We start from the raw sequence: 17,962 nt of genomic DNA, 5'->3' as shown, positions 1-17,962 counted from the left end.
ATGCGGCTAACCTTACATTCCCCTTTTAAACACTGCAATTTATTACTTTAATTAATACTCAATGTTGTTGGCTGAAGAGGATTATCACTGAAGACAGTTGTATTTTAGTTTAAAATATATTAAAAAATATTTTTAGGTCAACAATAAATTAATAATTTCGCATAATTCAATGCAGACATGATATACGGTTTCAAATTATGGTAAATTACAAATATATATCGCTTGACTTTTACAACGGATAATTACAAATACATCAGCCCGCTGGAAGCTGCGTGAGCCATCAGAGTATTTGCCGCTTGTTGTGTCTCTAAAAAGATTCTAGTTTCGTTCATCCATTGTCGGGCCACACATCTGGGGGCTCCTTTTAATAGGTTCATGTACTTTAAGGCTTGGGCGAAGTCACCTCTATCCAACCAATACCTGAAAGAAACTAATTTGCTTAATATTGCTCTAGTTAAGAATGCTATAAGATTTTGAAATGTGGGGCTAATTATTTGCTACTGCAACTACTTACCTTGCTCTTTGTAAAATTTCATTAGTTTTTAAGTTACCGAAACAGACTTTTTCATCGTTTAGCTCGGCCTGTGGAATGGCGCTAGGTGATTTAATCAATAACACCGACTGCAAGTATGATAAGACGTGGATGGGTAGTGCCGCACCTAAGAGACATTGCATTTTTATTTAAAAAACTTCTTACGAACTTGGTTGTTTCTGCAATATTATGGCAAATTAACTGAGTGTTCTCCGTTGCACACAAAAATAAAAAAAGCGTCCATATCTGGTATGTTCAAGAAATTTAATTTAGATCATAATGACTTGACATTTAACTATTTGGCAAATCAATATTATTGTGTTTGAAAATATATTGAACTAATACTTAATGGCAGAAAATTCAAAGGTGAGCGGCGTATTTTATGAAAATAAAAATGAAATTTATATCGAATAATTAATTTAAAAAATCCTATTCAAAAGCATTTTGCATTATATAGGGAACAATCTGTCAACTTTCCCATTTCTTCAGACATATCAATTTTATTGTAATTCTCATTACTACCAACCTTCTGCGGGGATTAAATCTACAGTCCGAGCAACTTTTTCAACTTTCAAAAATCTTTCTCGAAGAGCATCTTCGGGAAACACTCCCCTCTCCTTGGCTTCTTTTGGAATGCCTCCAACTACCACTGATACAAGTTCATCATTCGGAGCTGAAAATATCCAATTATTAAAGATTACTCAATTCTTTATCAGCAGCGTGAAAATAACTTTACTCAAAGTTCAATCTTTATTTACCTGCTGCCCCCACAACAGCGTTAATTTCCGGCTCCAAAGGCCGAATTTGATCCTTCCAAGGAATGCCTGGACAACCAGCCTTGATAGCTCGCAATAGGGATTGGCACGCACTCCACAACACTTGAGCTTGTTTAGATGAAGCATCTGCATCGGTTCTGGCTAAAAAATATTATATTATTCTCTTATTGTTTACTGCTTATTATAATGACCTTTTATGGCCTCATCTAATCCTCTTAATCTTCCAACCATGGCCGAGAGCTGCTTCTTAAACCTGCATCGTTCCTCCTCAAGGTGCTCATCAAACTTTCTAGACAAGACCCTCTCAATCTCCGATTCCCTAACTTTGATTGCTTCCTCTAGGTGGTCATTAAAAGCTTGGGATTGTCTTTTCAGTTGCATGCGTAATTCTTGCTCCGCCTCCTTTCTCAACTTGAGTACCTGCTGCTGGAAGGAGGTACTCAGGCGCCTCTTTTCTTGTTCTACAGCTTCGCAAATCTGGACTACAGTGAGCGGTTCTAAACCGCCTTTGCGAGCATGATCCACGGCTTGATCCACTCGACTTTGAAGCACAGTTTCCATTTTTGCTAATTCCTAAATATCACGGAAATATATTTGAATGGAGAACAGCTGTAATATGTAGTATACCTTTTGATAAAATAACACGTTGGCATAAACGTGTAAGATGAATAAATCCAAGTCTACAGGATCGATGGTAAATTTTTTCTTTGATATGTCGACATTTGGGAACATAATTTCCAGTTCTTCAGAGAAATGTTTTCTTGCTTTTTCTACTTTGTTCCAATACTTCTCAGTCACACTCCCATGTTTTAGCTCTAAATCCAACGCTTTCTTAGCTGACGTAATGTCGTCTTGTACCTAATTTCATAATTACATAAAAAATTATTAAGACGCCTCTGTAAACTTGCCTTCGAAATATTATTTCTGATGATAACTTTGGTATTCTCAGAAGCGTCAAAATCCGGACTTGAAACCAACTCCTTCAATTTGTTGACATCTTTAGTGGCTTCTTCAGCCTTCTCGTTCGCTCTCTTCAGACATTCATTTTTCTGCCGGGTCTTTTCGCGAATATTATCCCATATATCCGGTTTAATTTCGTTCACAGCCTCATCTACGATGTATTCAATATCGCGATTATAACTCAGCAGGACGTAAATGGCCTTATTGTAGGCATTGACGGCTTCTTCCGCCGATTTGCATAGTTTTGTTTCAAGTTCGCCTAAAGCTTTAGAGTCGGTAGAGCTAGGTGACGGCCTTGGCTTACCCACTAAAAAAATAACATTCGCTTACTCTTAGAGTGATTCAATGGATATTAACCGGTCATGCAGAATGAAAATGTTATGTACCGATATTAAGCTCAAACCCTCCACCATCCTTGTCTTCTTTTTGCACCCGAATTTCGCTATAGAGCTCTTCTTGATATTTAACCTCTTTTTCTAAAACTGGTAAAATGGGTGGTGGAGCTATGCAAAAGAGTTAGTTAGTTCAGGTTAATTAAATTTCAAACAAAATTAGGATCAAACCAAGTAGTATTTGTGGGACTGAAAAAAGTATGACACAGAGTTACTCAATGTCACATTAAAAATCTATTGGCGCTATCTTCTAAACAAAAAGTGCCCATGAACAGAAGAAATCCATTTTAAGAAATATCTTCAAATAAACTCCGGTAAAAATAAAAGATAACAAAAAAATTGGATTTTTAAAATGTAGTTTTGTTGAGTATAAAATTATTCAAATTTGCCTCTATTTACTCAACTTCATATCTTTTACGATTTTTAACTTCCCAATGACGAGCAATGAATTTGGATAATCCTATATATAAACATGTTTGGGTATTTTATGTTTTGTTGGTAAATGATCAAATGTTCAATGTCAAAATTACTTAATTTGTGCAGATTTATGTCTACCAGTAAGCAAGATATAAAGTGCAGAATAGCAGTAAGTAGACAGCAGAGTTGTTAACCCATGAAATTTACCATATGGCATAATATGTCAAGTTGATTAAGCGCAGGATAGGCTTTAGATTAAATGGTTAAATCTATTAAGAACCCAAAGCAAAAACTTACTTGGGTTGAACCTTTTGAATTAAAAAAAATGTGATTATCCTTGCCCTAGAGAAAATGGTTCATTTTAATTTTTTTAACAAAAAGAAAATGGGTTTTTGTCAGTCCTGATCATGCATGTAAAGTTCAGAGCATGGTGTTATTCACTCTAAATCCTTCAAATAGTACTGCCAACATATTAACTGCAAAAATTGCGAACTCTGTAAAATTGTATTAAGACCTGCTGATCACAAGAAAAACAGCAATAGCAGAAAACAATGCATCCTCAACAGAAAAATATGTTTGACAGTAGGAAGATTCACACTTATAGCATATTAGAGCAGGTGTTTGAATATATTAAATGAAAACATTTAACACAACAAAAAATTCAATAATTAAAATTTCAACATAGTTTTCAGACTATGTTTGTATGTATCCCTATATTGGCATAAAAATTACCTTTGTATTCTTTAGGATCTGGAATTACCTGCTTACCAGCAGGCAAACCAGTCTGAACATCACTAGAAAAAGTACTCATGAGAGATTTCTTAGTGTTTTCATACAGAACTGAAGGAGATAAGATGTCAATTGACTCCAATACTGGCTCAGTAAATGGCAAATATGTAGTTAAGGTTTTTTTAAAGTTCTCATCATATTTAGCATATGCTAGAGTTGCACCTCCGGCCAGTGTCAATGCTCCTGAAATAGTTCAAACCTTTGGTATTTCTTGTAATTATAAAAATGGCAAAATGTACCTAAAGTTAAGAGCAATTTTCCTCCTCTTCCTCCACTTTCTTCATGTTTTGGTGGTTGATTTGGAGGATATATAGACTTATTGCTGTATTGCCGAATCCCAGGGCTGCTAACAGTTGTATAACTCGTAGGGGTTGTTAAACTTTGGCATTTTGCTTGTGGTGCATTCAGAAGTTTCTGTCACAGGACGATGTGTGACATAAAATACTTAAAATCTCGCAGCGCAAAACTTATTGATACTTTTATGTCCAAAAAATTGTAGTAAAAGTTTGAAGTTTCAATACAAAATAAAGATGACATAACACTCATAACAGTAACCTTGACCAGGATTTTGTATGATATATAGCTTTAGCTTAAAGAATTTAACTTACCCATGAAATTCGTTTGTTCAGAAGCCTTCCTAAAATTCTTAGCATCAACATTGTACCTTAAAAGCAACTTGGGATTTAAAAAATGGACCTCTGACTCTGGAAACCTCTCCTGGCTCAATTCACTAATGTCGAAGTCATCGAATTTGAACGGGTATTTTAACCTGATTATGGTAAATTTTGATGTATGAATCTACAATATGATTAACGGCAAAGAGAATTAATAAGGAAACGTTAAAAATAATGGTAATCAATTGAAAAATTTTTAAATTTTAGAATTTTTGTAGTTTTTTTTGACCAGGAGAGGAGAGTTTGAGGTTATGTTTTTGCCAGGTCAGATGCGAGTGTGGTCAGTGCCCTCTGGCCATGCAAAGATATGTATATACATTGTATTTTGCCATTAAAATTTAATATCCAAAAAGGACTTCAACATTTTAAGTTTTATTTAGGTATTGTTTTTACCTTTTTAAAGACAAAATGTAAATAAATAAAAAGGGCTAAAAATATTTTTAGTCATAATTTAATCAATTATAGACATTGGGGACATTTGTTTAACGACCTATGCTTTTAATCTTATATATACGTGTAACAGATGGCGGTAATTTTGAAATTTGACATTAGGCCAACTGACAAAAGTAATCAAAACAAACAACTTTTTAAAAATTTTAATGTTTAAATGATAAAGTTTTGACTGATATAGTCAAATTTTTCATATTAAATAATAAGGAAATAAAGAGGTATTTAAGAGTGCTCTGAACGTAAATTTTATACGTCCAAGAGGTGACATTTACGAATGCAGTTTAGTACGAAAAATTAACTCTAACTCCTTGGTAAGAATTCCTTTTCTGTTCTTTTAAATTTAAGTTTGTAATTGTTGTGTCGATATATAGGGACACCATCTGATTATAAAGCTGACATGAGTTCCGACGAAAATGATAAATCAACAGAGCGAGTCCTTGAGTATTATCAGAGATATTCCCAAAACCGACACCTTCCCAAATACTTTTCTGGCACTTCTGTATCTTATTTACCTTCAATAGTCCCTGAAGCCGATGTCCAAACTGCAGCTTCTTCCATGATTCACAATGACCCTATTCTCATTTCTGAGGTTGTTAAAATTTCAATTGCAAAAGCTGAACTTGATGAAAGTTCAGCTCACTCAAGCTTGTCAGAAAGCCCTTCAGGGCATAAAAAGCTTGAATGGGATAACGGGGCTGATATTGGTTATGATTCTGCCAGAAAAAGTGCTGAAATCATTAAAAAAACTTCCTCTCTGCCTATTCTGCACAAACTAAAAACTATTGAACAAGGTAACTCTAATACTGTGCCCATGACAGTACCCTCCACAGTTGCAACTCAATTAAACAGTGTGGAAAACGTTGAAATATCAGTATTTAGCTCCAGTTCTTCTAAACATGAATCTCCAAAAGATAGAATTTCTTCCTCAGCAAACTCAACATCTCCAGACAGGAAAAATAAGCAAGTTTGCTCAAGAAATATCAGCCTAACTTCCAATGATATATTAAAAAGTGAAGCCAGGAGTAGTTCATCAAACAATGATGAATCTGAGGTCATAGACGCACAGAAAAACCTTGAATTTTTGAAAAAGAAAATTGGTTTACCTGATGCTCATTCCACTCCTAATGCAGATCTCAAAGTGAACTTGAATGATAGAACATGCAGGACTTCACAGTCATCAGTTGAAAGTATGGGTCAAAGTCTTGCCTCTTCACAAGGGTCGAGCATAGATTCAAACAGTGGAAAAAGAATATGGCAGTTGCGGGAAAAAGATGTTGCAGTAGTGGATAAAAAGGATTATAAACTGGCAAAGGTAAGTTCCAGCCTTTATTAATTTTTTTGTAGGCACATACTTTTATACAGGATGTTTCAGTAAGAAATGCACAAACTTTAATCCCATATTTTAAAAAGATATTAATACTTTGTTGCCCTAAAAATGGTCCTTGATAAGAAGAACCAGAAGAGAATTTTTTGCATCAGTAATGAACAGAGGGAATAGAAATAACTTTTATTTTCCAAGGAACCAGTGGCTTATCATTTTTCTTTAAAAAATATTCAATGACTTGCTGATATGCACGCGATTGACTTATTAAAAGTTACTTTTTTATTGTAAAATATGCACCGTAGCTATCCACAACTTAAGCTTCAACACATTTATTTATTTTCCAATGCATAAGATCCTTTGTTTTCTTTTTGAGCACAATTCATTATTACTATTAATTATCTATACAGGGTGGTCGCTTGTACGACGCATTCTATGAGGGATTTTCGAAACGGTTAAAGATACAAGGTTGGTTAAATGGAGAAAAAGTTTCGTATTTTTATGCTCTGCAAAAAGCTGAAAGCAAAATTGGAATATCTTATGTAATTACTAAGATATCAAAGAAATACCAAAAGAGTCGATTTTCTTTTTTTGTCTATAACTTATTTATTTTTCATACAATCATTTTGAAACTTGGGTGTTCTATATTTTCCGCTACTGTCTTCAATATGGAAAGGTCAAAATATCCTAGGCCTACTAGTTTACGTGAAAATAATACCAACTTTCGATTTTCTTATGGGTGCCATATTGGATTTTCGCATTTTTGAAAAACACGAAAGATTTCCGTTTCGGCGAGGTGCAATACAAGGGTCTTCTGAACTATTTTACAATAAAAATTAAAATATTTAAATATTTGATGAAAAAATCAAGTAGCACTGGATTTGTCAAGGTCATAATTGGTTTCCAAGTTACTGACTGTCTTTGACACATAAGTCAAGTAGCTCATAATACAACTTTTAATAACTGGAAAATATAGAACACCCAAGTTTCAAAATGATTGTATGAAAAATAAACAAGTTATAGACAAAAAAAGAAAATCGACTTTTTTGGTATTTCTTTGATATCTTAGTAATTACATAAGATATTCCAATTTTGCTTTCAGCTTTTTGCAGAGCATAAAAATACGAAACTTTTTCTCCATTTAACCAACCTTGTATCTTTAACCGTTTCGAAAATCCCCATAGAATGCGTCGTAAAAGTGACCACCCTGTATAAATAATTGTGCAAAATCTCCCTCATAGTGATAATTGACAATATTTACTTATTACTGATGCACTCAGGAAACATGCTTATTCCTCAGTGAATTCCAAAGTGTGAAATGGACTTAATTCTTAGTGTCACAGGATAATATGTAAAGTCAGAGTATTTAACTTGTGAAGTGGAGTTAAAGGTTTGCCATTCTCACTAATATATGTATGTACATCTATTTACTTGACAAAACGGAAAACTAATTCTATAAACCTATGTACATATGTTGTGGGTTGGTAAAATATTTGTAATTTAGTAATATCAAAAATACTAAAAAATATAATAATTTATGACATCCACTCGTGCTCAATTTGTCACTTCATTAAAATCGTATTTAAATGGGAACTAAGTTTTCTGAAAATGAGAGGAAGCTTATTTTAAACCTAATTCATTATTTTAATTTAAAAAAAGATGTAAGACAACTACCCTTACCTGTAACTGCAGTGCCTAAAGTAAGTATTTCATGCTTGCCTATTATGTCATTTACTTAAATGTTTATGTGTTAAATTACTATCTCTGATTTGTATAAAGAAAGCTCAGTACTGGGATCTTCAAGGCCATCTAGGCTTTAGCACATATATAAATTTTCTGTTCGTGTACAATGCAACGTGTATATTAAAATAATAATAAAATAAATTTTACTCACTATTTCCCAGTATGATTCAAAAAATAAGCTTTTAAATTTGGGGGAACGTCTCCATACTATGCAGAAAATCTAGCATTTTTTGTTCCTGCGTGCAAGTGCATGGGCATATAATAAGGTCTCACATCTATGCCATATATATCTTGAATGAGATTTTTAGAACTTAATTTTAGTTGGATCTAAGACAGTCTTTTCATTATCATTAAAGCAATTATTATATTTTAGATGAAGAAGTGACTACTCGCTATTTACATTTAAAATTAATAGGTATTGACGAGATTGAACATTTTTTTACTGCTTTATAACAATCATCGCAAATTTATAAAGTTAGAAATCTGTAAGATCGAATAGGTCATTTTTTATGGAGCTAAGTTATCTCAAAACAGACTTACCTTTGAAAGGGAATATCAGTGACTTCATAACGGTCAATGATTATTAAAATCAGTGTTTCTAGATGAAACTTGGAATTTATAGCAAAGAATAATTCCAGCACAGTTGGAATGGTGCAGCATTAATCACTGTGCAAATGAAGCGCGGAAAAGGGGTTAGACCATTTTACATCCTGGACGTGAAGACCACTTTGTTCCAAATGCCGTTTTGATCTTTAAACGGTGGGAGAAAAGTGGGGATTTCCAAGATTCCATTAATTCAGAAAATTTTGAAAAATGAAATAAATATACGGAATTATAGCCGGCCTGGAAAACGACGCACCTCAAAATATTTCGTTTAAAAAAATGATTCCAAATCTGCGCAGCTATAAATTATCAATTGATTTGTTTTTCTTCGTTATTAATGCTTTAAAATGTTTATTCAACCCGTATCTTCAATCCATTTACCGTTGGTTCGTTAAATAACATAATATGTATTTATATAAGTGGTTTAGTCAATGATTTTGGCTCAGCCGGTTCTTTGCCGATCATATATATCTATAACATTAAAGAAACCTTTCTAGTTAGTGTGAAAAAACATTATTTTGTAGGCAAAAGCCTAATCAACTTGCAAGGGTCAAATTTTCAGAGAACACGACTCCCATTCTAAAAAAAATGATTCTCTTAGAAAGAAATCTAGTTTTCAAATCGTAGGTTTATTTAACATAAAACGGTGTAGCGTCAGCTTAAGTTTTGCCTTGAATAAAGTTACCTACTCTCGATGGCAACACCACCTAAAACAAGTTTGTGAGTAAAGGTAAACTTTATTTAGGACATGGTGCCATTTAGCGGTGGCATCGCGATTGACGACTTGACTTCATAAATTCAATACTCAGGGTTATTAATTGAACAGTCAAATTTTAGATTAAAAATTTTTATTTGCCTAAATTTGCTAAAAATTAAAAATGTAGTTAACATATTACAACAGTTTTCAAATTGCGTACCTAAAGTAAGTAAAAAATTGATTTCACAAAAACAAGTTTTCCAATTAATTGAAATGTTGGTGAGATTTCATTCATTTATAGGATACAAGGCATTATAAACGAAGATCAACTCACAAACCACCTTTATTAATCCGCTCACAAACCCCTTCGCCGCCTCTTCAACCAGCCCCAAAAGACCGCAGCAAAGGCATCAAAGTTGTCGAACTGAGCATCTCGACTCCTATTAATGTTAACTGCTCCTCTTTTGGCCCTGCTGAGAAGCCACCAAAAATAGTCTCACTTACTCCTAGAGCTGTTCAAACTGAAACTGTTAACTACAGACATATAGAAACTCAGTTTAATTTTGATGCTAAATCTTTCGATAAAGCTTCACGTAAAGAAAAGACGAATAGTTCCGATGCTTTAGCTGATTCTGCTTCAAGTTTCGAGTATATATCACTTCGCAAAGGTGCTCTAGCCAATGATAGAAGTTTAGTGCAAGCAAAGATTCAACACACTAAATCTAAAACGGGAATTTCCGGGGTTTTAAAAGAAATCTCCTTAATGAGGACCAGTACAGATTCCAGCCATATATCAAAGGCCAGTTCTGAGGATATTGACAGACACTTGGAGATACTTCATAAGCTGTTTAAAACTAAGAAGTTCAACTCCAGCACTAAGAAGCGTTATATAAAGAAACTTCTTAAAGAACTAAAGGAATTGGATGCCACGTGTAATAATAGTGACTCAACCACCAGTAGTTCTGACTTATTTATCCCCAAGAGGGATTCGTCAAAAGAAAATGTGCAGTGTAAAGTAAAACATGAGGTGGCTTTCAAGGGGAGCAAGGAAACGATTCCCGGTAAAATAAATTATGAAGCACCTGCAGTAGGGAGTAACCCTGATTCTCCGAGTATTAACAGTGGGTTAATTGAAATGGCAGAAGAACATGAAGGGAGAGGTGCAAATTTGAGGAGCGATACTGAGATTAAGGAAACAATAAGCTGTGATAAATCGGCATCTGCACCTGAAACGTTCACAAAAAATATCGCCTCTTCAAATGTAGATACATTCATAGCACTTAAAACACATATAGGTTCAAGTTCTGATGATATTTTACTGCGATTCGCAGAAAATGAAAGAGCTTATCAGCTAAATTGGATCAAAAACGAAATTTCCCATCTCTCGAAGCTTAAGAACATTCTAGAATTAAAAGACAGGGACTCGCAACAATCTCAACCAAGATGTCAACCATTCCCTCTTTTTCGCACAAATACATACAATGTGGCCCAGAAGAGCGATGAAAACAAAGCAATAAAACGAAATTTTGTCATTGAAACTGGCTTAAACCTCCCTCCACAATCCAACATTAATTACCTTATAGATGGTAAGGAATATGTAGTTTCAGATTCTCAGAAAACCTCCAGTGAAGGGGAGAAGGTCGTTATAGCTGACATTAAGGTTAGTTCAGATGATAATCACACAAACATCAAAGTAAGGACCCTGTGCTCAAAGTGTAGGAAGGTGGTTTGCATATGTGTTGCTGAGAGGATCAATCAATCCAAGTCTCCATCTTTGACAGAGTATGTGGACCCAGAACCGTGCTTTGGATGTAATATGATTGAGTGTATTTGCAAGAAAAAAAGTGATTTGGAGGCGTGTAGTGCTGCGGCTTCTAGTAAGTCCTCTGAAGATATGGAGAGCACGGTAAAAGATCGAGTATCCTCTCTATTATCGGACTTTGACATAGTTTCTCCTGAAGACTATAATTCCTTACAGAAAATTTTTAAAAATTGTGAGTGCACCACAAAAAATTCGAATTGCGGATGTGGTTTTGTTCGGAAGTTATTGGACAAGTTCCAAGTGAAATTGACGAAAGCTGAAGGTATTAGTGAATGCGTGCAAACCGACAGTTTGTGTCATGACAAATTGATTTGTGAGTCCAAAAGTGCATCATTGGATGCGGCATTTACAAATCAAACTAAACACGTTTGCCATGGGTCTGAGATTCAAAGTCTTAGGCCACAAATTCAAAGTGAAAAACTCCAAGTAGAGACTAATGGTCAGCATCCGGAGCTGCAGACTTTAAAAATACAGGATTTAAACGGAGTGCAGTCTGAAGGCAATGGCCAAAAAGCCATCGCAGTACAAGCAATTATTGATTCAACTCCTGTGGCAACCACTAAACAAACTTTGCTGGGTAGTGCTCAAACTCAAGTTAATAAGGCTGATCACAAACTTCAAACCGGAGTTGATGTGAGTGAAACTGCAGTGCAGACAGCACTAGAAAGGGTCTCTCAGTGTATACAAACTGATGAAATTTACTTTAATGGTGACACTGCAACAAACGCATGGAAGACATCGGCAAGAAGCACCAACGTCCAAGTTCAGGCAAAGCCTTTAATGCACTCTTCAGGCGACTTGGATGATAAAGTGATGCCTGAGGAGCAAAAACCAATAATATCTCGAACGGTACAAACAGAGGCACCAAAACCAAATTTAAGCCTTAAACAAGACTCCACTACAGCTTCATCCGAGACCAACACAAACGGGTCTTCTCGTGTAACTTGCTACTGCTGCAAGCAAAAAGCATTTCTGGCCGAAATTAGTTATGTACAAGAGGGCGACGATTCTTTGGTGGTTTGCAGTAGATGCTATTTTTCTCGTCCTCGCTACTGCAGCCATAATTGCAGGTTTATGTGTCGATGCTGGAATTTTTGCCAATCAAGAAAGCAACCTGTAGATGGCATGAGGTTTTGTCAGTGTTGTGGTGTAGAGGTTTCACAGTGCCTTAGAAGACTCGCAGGACTAAAGTACACGGTAACATTGCAGGGAAAGGAAAATCGTGAAGGCAAGAATGGGAGGAATTCCCAATCTCATGGTGTGAAAGTGAAAGATGGCTGGAGTAGGAAGGGTGTTAAGGATAAGGAGAATTATGATAGAAAGGAGGGTATTGATAGGACGAATTCGCTGAGAAAGGAAAAGAAGAAGAAGAATGGTTTGGAGGAAGAGGGGAATAGTGTTATGAATATGAATGGAAATGGGAGAAATGGAGTGAAGGAGAACGATCTTCAATATACGCTGACGGTAAGTTCCATTTTTGTAATACTTAATAACGGTAGCTTTTGCGGTGATGTCATTTTCAGAATTAGCATGGTTTTCTTCATTTTACAATATGACCAAGTTAATATTGGCTTTGCATGTTAACATTATGTAAGACATTTTATAGATCTTTTCAAATTTTATTTGTGATAAAGGATGTAATAAGTAGGGTTGAAATTATATTGTTTCTTATTATTTCAAGGAATATCTAATAAAAAACAAACCGGGATTTGTATATTCGGCAGAATACCGACGACAAATGCTTCTAAATTCTAGAATTTTAAGGGAGAGAAAGAAGGATAGTTTGAAAATACGTTTTTTGGAAAATAATTTTGAGCAAACTGCTGGAGGTAATTTCATGTTTTTTTTATTACTTAAATTTTGCTAATTGTGAAGTTTCTAGATAAATACAAACTTTTTACTGGACGGCAGATGAAGGAAATAACCAAACGAAACTATAAAAAGTTGCCAGAGGTTCAGGATAAAGCCTTAATGCAGCGAAATAATCAATTGAGACAAGCAGATAGGGTAATTAGCAATGTATTTGCGAAGGTAATCTAAATAAATACAGTTAAACACATTAAAAGCTGATTTATTTTTATTTATTGTTTTTAGAAAGTACAAAAGTCGGTGCTGAAAGGGAAAGGCAATTTTCCAATCGATAGGCCAGTGACAAACTTGTAAGATAAAGGCTGACTTTAATCTTGTAAGGTTTACTTGTTTTATTATTTATTATATTGTGAATCATTTTTAATAAAAAAATATAGTCACTATTTTCTATATTAGTTGATTTGTTCTTATTGCGGCTAAGTCTTTTTGGAACGTCCTTCTGACAAGTTTCAATACCTATTGATAAGCACTTGAGCAGCAGGAGATCAAATACCCTCCTGCGGCACTAGTACTTAGTAACAGGATAGAATTGAGATGTGTAATAGTACCTAAAAATAAAATAAAAAATATATATAAATGTGCAGTTATCACAGGCAATAACCCAAATAATGGGAATGCTCCATTTCATCGACATGAATATAAATTTTACTTGATTTTCTTTTCTTTTACTTAATTCTGTTAATAGTTTTCTGTTTTGAACTTCACTTAGATTTCTCATTTTCTCCTCGTTTTCGCTTATTTTTAATTCAGCATTATTATAGTGTATTGGTGCACTATTGAGCTGCTGAGAACTATTACATGGTCAAATAAGCGAAACGAAATCCCGCATTATAATACGAGTTACATAAAATACAATTTTTTAACGACACATAATGTTACAACCCCAAATACAGTTCGGTGAAGATTCTTTCAAATCTTTCGTTACATACAGTATACATTGATTGAACTAGCATACCATGTTTATAACTATAAAAGATAGGGAGATGGTTAAATGAATGCAAAGGTGTGCTGATAATGCTGAACGATAAGTTTGAAATACAAAAAAATCCGATTTCTTCCTTGGTTGAAAGGAAAACTGAAAAATGACTTTAGATTCTATTTTTTTACGTAAATTTTATTATTTTTATATTATCATTATTGTTTTATTATATTATTACTATTATTATTATTTAATTCATGATTAATTTAAATCAGCACTAGCACTTTATTTCCTTTATTTTTTAAATAATCCGTAATATCGATTTTCATACAACTGGACATAGGGCAAAGGGGGATTTAGGGAAAAACCCTTAAAAATTCTAAAGAATGAAATACAATCTTTGAATACTACAAAATATCCCTTAATCTAAAAAGATTTATCTATCTCTATTGGAACTAAAAAATTATATTTTAGATTTGGGGATCTTTTGGAGCGGTGAGGTACACAAAACGTTATATCATTTTTTAAATCTAATTGGAATGTACATCTACTTTTTGTAGTATGCAGAGATTGAATGTCCCACCTCAAGATTTGAAAGACTTTTGACTAATTCTAATCTCCCCTTTGGCATTTTTTTTTGCCTCCCTTCGTTAGGGGTAGATTATTTAAAATCATTGTTTCTGCTTTAAGATTTTTTTACGATAAGGTTTGAATATAGATTTCGCTTTCCCCTAATAAAGCCCAACCAAGAAAAATGACTTCATCACCGAAAATTTAATCAAAGACTATACAAAAACCGAACGTTTATTAGTATCCCACTGGGTTCCATTAACACTTTCGGTTTATTAAAAGAGGTCAACTAAGTCGACCCTGATATGAATTAATGAACGGACGTCTTGACTTTAATCTTACCGGTAATTTTTTTTCCTCACAGGTTAAGAACCCTATACAAAAGTGAGTGCAAAAATCAAGTATTAGTTAACATAAGTGAATATCTATATATACAATTTCATTAATAAAATACTCACCTTAACAACGTTATTTCTCCTGCGCCACTGGTTGTTTGCATTTTCCAGAAAGCTCAATAAATAACGACTCACATGCCTTTTCAGTGACGAAAGCATGTAGTTCATTAACGGCCAACTAATAAAAGGATCGTTTAGAACATCTGCTTATTCGGTATGTGGTACTACCTGCTGTCCAAATGATTGCGCATCGGGGAACCTGCAAGATGTCTGGATGAATTTTTCCGAATTGCCAGAAAAGCCCCACACTGAAAGTGGTTCACAGTAAACATCCACTTACTGGCATGTGTATGCTATGTCTACCATATTGGGGGTCAGGGTATCAGCGGGGTCGAGGGTCAACTGATAGCATGGGCGCCGATGTAATTACTTATTGAACGTCGTTGAATAAAAGAATATATTCTGGGTATCTACAGAGAAATGTTCACTTTTTAATTAGCAGTTAATAATAATATAATATTGTTAAACACGCCCAGATTGAAAATGGCAAAGAGATAGCAAAAGTGTATAAATTTTCTTCAAATAGATTGGCATGCGCCCTTTACCATATCAGTTCATGAAACAAACCACTTTATCTTTCAAAAATATCAGTTGAGCAACGACGTTAACTATCTTATGATTGTTCCAGTTGTTTAAACATGGCTATAACAGTCAATACACAAACATTTTTATCCAAAACTCGAAGATTGCTTATATCGGGGTCTTTAATTTTGTAAATACGTCCTTATAAACCGCTCAATATTATTTTCCCATAAAAATACAAAAAAGTATTTCGGAAATCCCCATTAAACTCAGTTATGATGCGGGTACTACCATACAATGCCTGATTTAAAACATATTTAGCACATGAAGTCTGTATGTCTATTGGTATTATGTCTTAATTTAATTTCCGGCTTTTGCTTAATTGAATGAAATCCGACGAGATATTATATTTATGTTCTCGTTGTTTAGTTCATCTGTTTAGTTATGAAAATTATGTGCATTTAAGGTTTAAATATGGCTTAAAGAAACCACGGGATGAAGTTAAATTAAAGGAACTTTGTGTAAGAGGATTGTTACTATCGATAGGAAAAGTAACTAATAAAGTGTGACCATTAAAAAAAACCAAGGAGGCGTTATAATATCACAGGCATGTCTGGGATCACTTCATCTCCTATCTGTAGTCAGTCAGACGTTTCATGATAAATAGCAAATAGCCTAATCAACGCCCTACGTTTATGGTTCACCGCCTGCTGCGAGGTTATTGTCAATAATCACGCATTATGAGCTTATGAAAATTTGCAATACTTAACGACGTTTTGTTAAAAATGGTTTTCTAGCCCAAACTCTTTTAGAGTACGCTATTGTTAGCTGATTTCATGCAACATGAATCCTCCATGCCATTTGAGGCATTTATGGAGTATTTCCAAGTTTTTTCCAAGTTGCTTGAAAAGAGTAACAGGGATAAAAAACATATTAAAGAGAAAAACGGGAAGTTAGCGGCCAGTGGCATAGTGTAGAAAGGTTTGTAGCGGTAGAAAAGAAGGCCTAAGAAAAAAGTATAATGTAGATTTTCATGATTTATAAATCCTCTGAGGTAGATTTTTACACAGAAAAAAAATTGAAAACGTGGTTTAAATATCTAAATCTGCAAATAATTTCTTTAGTAAACATCAATTCTGAAAACCGAAAAGCCACAATAAACAACATATGTAAATCATCGAAGCAAATATAAACAATATACATTTATTTGCTCGTGAAAGCTATTGCCAAGATCGTTCAAAATATCCCATAATATATGTTTGCTCTATCTTCTATAATAACTGAAACGGCGCCATTTCCAAGTGAAAAATATCTCAAAAGTCCCTGTATATCAAAAACGAATAAAGTTAGTCGTGAAACTGGACCCGAGAACGTGCAATCGTGTTTCATCTATCTATTGTCAATTTGCCAACGCCCCATAAATTAATCGAAAAAGCGCCACCCTGTACATACAGCGTACATGAAGAGCAAAAAAGCGTACATGAAGTGCGTTTCAGAACTCATGCCATATTGGAATCTCTGAACCATAAGTGTTCAGTCTGTGAATTAAATTACAAGAGAATTATGCAATTTGTTACCCCACAAAGTACTCTGAGATGTGCTTTGAATTTGGGACACCCTGTATACTAAGCAATGCTCTAGAGCCTGCACAACGTTTTGTGACTGACAGTATGGGGGAAAAAGATCTTAGTTGCACATGTGTACATTAGTGCATAAGGCAAAACGGATGATCTATACAGTTAAATTTAGCAAACGACGCTGGGCGTCGCGACGCCCGCAGAATATTTTTCTCAGAAATATTCTTTTTCTTTTCAGAATTTTGAAGTTCGATAAATTGTTAATAACTTTTGTATAAAAATTTGTTTGATATTTCAACTACTTTAAAAGAAACAGCAAAAAGAGTGGATGAGCATAAACTTTTAATGAAATTTACTGCTTAATCTATGACTGACTTTTGCCATGGTTTGACATAATATTCCACAAATTTACTACAAATAGCAAAATTAAGAAATTCTCTACCAACTTTTATTAAAAAATTTTGCTCATTCACTACATTGTACAGAGTGTTTCATAATAGTATGTATTTAAGGGGGTGAATCTATGCATGATTAGCAAAATAGTTCACATAAACATATATTCGTGAATACCTCGTTATCCGATTAATTTGTTGACGTGATTAATTTTTAAGAATTTTTCTATTTTCGTTTTATTTATTTTCATAATCACATGTAGACACAAGTTCAGGTATAATTAACGAATTATCAAAACAAAAACAAATTATTCGTGTTATAGTTACGGCCTATTAGACCATTTTAAAAACCCGGTTTTTGGAAAAGAATTAATTTTTTTAACGGACAGTGGCGTCTCACAAAAAAGTTCGAAGGTAAAAGGTGCCTTTGTCCTTGAAATTATATCATCTCCTATTACTTTATTTTTTTTTTTTTGAGAAGT

The 17,962-nt window shown here is 34.1% G+C and overlaps 2 protein-coding genes across 5 annotated transcripts; one reads left to right on the top strand and one right to left on the bottom strand.

The window, feature by feature from the left end:
- Positions 1-97: 97 nt before the first annotated feature.
- Positions 98-4,770, bottom strand: Mitofilin (inner membrane mitochondrial protein mitofilin). Of its 2 annotated transcripts, XM_066396920.1 has the most exons (11): positions 4,475-4,770; positions 4,106-4,280; positions 3,810-4,049; positions 2,655-2,771; positions 2,217-2,575; positions 1,936-2,166; positions 1,500-1,881; positions 1,291-1,449; positions 1,059-1,205; positions 515-659; positions 98-420 (listed from the first exon to the last, which is right to left on the bottom strand). In XM_066396920.1, the coding sequence occupies exons 1-11, from the start codon at positions 4,523-4,525 to the stop codon at positions 243-245; spliced, it is 2,184 nt and encodes a 727-aa protein (XP_066253017.1). In that variant the 5' UTR covers positions 4,526-4,770; the 3' UTR covers positions 98-242. The 2 variants fall into 2 exon arrangements, with proteins under 2 accessions (XP_066253017.1, XP_066253018.1); XM_066396921.1 differs by lacking the exon at positions 2,655-2,771 and having other exon boundaries at positions 4,475-4,769.
- A 617-nt stretch (positions 4,771-5,387) lies between these two features.
- On the top strand, positions 5,388-13,398 carry LOC136413402 (uncharacterized). 3 transcript variants are annotated; one of them, XM_066396933.1, is made up of 5 exons: positions 5,388-6,302; positions 9,656-12,640; positions 12,858-13,005; positions 13,059-13,207; positions 13,271-13,398. In XM_066396933.1, exons 1-5 carry the CDS (start codon positions 5,388-5,390, stop codon positions 13,337-13,339), a joined length of 4,266 nt encoding a protein of 1,421 aa, XP_066253030.1. In that variant the 3' UTR covers positions 13,340-13,398. The 3 variants fall into 3 exon arrangements, 2 of the variants coding, with proteins under 2 accessions (XP_066253030.1, XP_066253031.1); XR_010752470.1 differs by lacking the exons at positions 13,059-13,207; positions 13,271-13,398 and adding an exon at positions 12,700-12,766 and having other exon boundaries at positions 12,858-13,009; XM_066396934.1 differs by lacking the exon at positions 13,271-13,398 and having other exon boundaries at positions 13,052-13,157.
- Positions 13,399-17,962: the final 4,564 nt, after the last annotated feature.

Source organism: Euwallacea similis, chromosome 14 (assembly GCF_039881205.1).
Source record: "Euwallacea similis isolate ESF13 chromosome 14, ESF131.1, whole genome shotgun sequence".
Lineage (NCBI taxonomy): Eukaryota > Metazoa > Arthropoda > Insecta > Coleoptera > Curculionidae > Euwallacea > Euwallacea similis.
This window is presented reverse-complemented; position numbering and strand designations above follow the sequence as displayed.

Coding starts and splice junctions, on each gene's coding strand:
- LOC136413402 (XM_066396933.1), top strand. CDS start 5,388: ATGAGTTCCGACGAAAATGATAAATCAACAGAGCGAGTCCTTGAGTAT. Junction 6,303..9,655: donor AGGATTATAAACTGGCAAAG/GTAAGTTCCAGC, acceptor ATTCATTTATAG/GATACAAGGCATTATAAACG. Junction 13,006..13,058: donor TTTTGAGCAAACTGCTGGAG/GTAATTTCATGT, acceptor TGAAGTTTCTAG/ATAAATACAAACTTTTTACT.
- Mitofilin (XM_066396920.1), bottom strand. CDS start 4,525: ATGTTGATGCTAAGAATTTTAGGAAGGCTTCTGAACAAACGAATTTCA. Junction 1,206..1,290: donor CGCTGTTGTGGGGGCAGCAG/GTAAATAAAGAT, acceptor GGATATTTTCAG/CTCCGAATGATGAACTTGTA. Junction 421..514: donor GAAATTTTACAAAGAGCAAG/GTAAGTAGTTGC, acceptor AGTTTCTTTCAG/GTATTGGTTGGATAGAGGTG.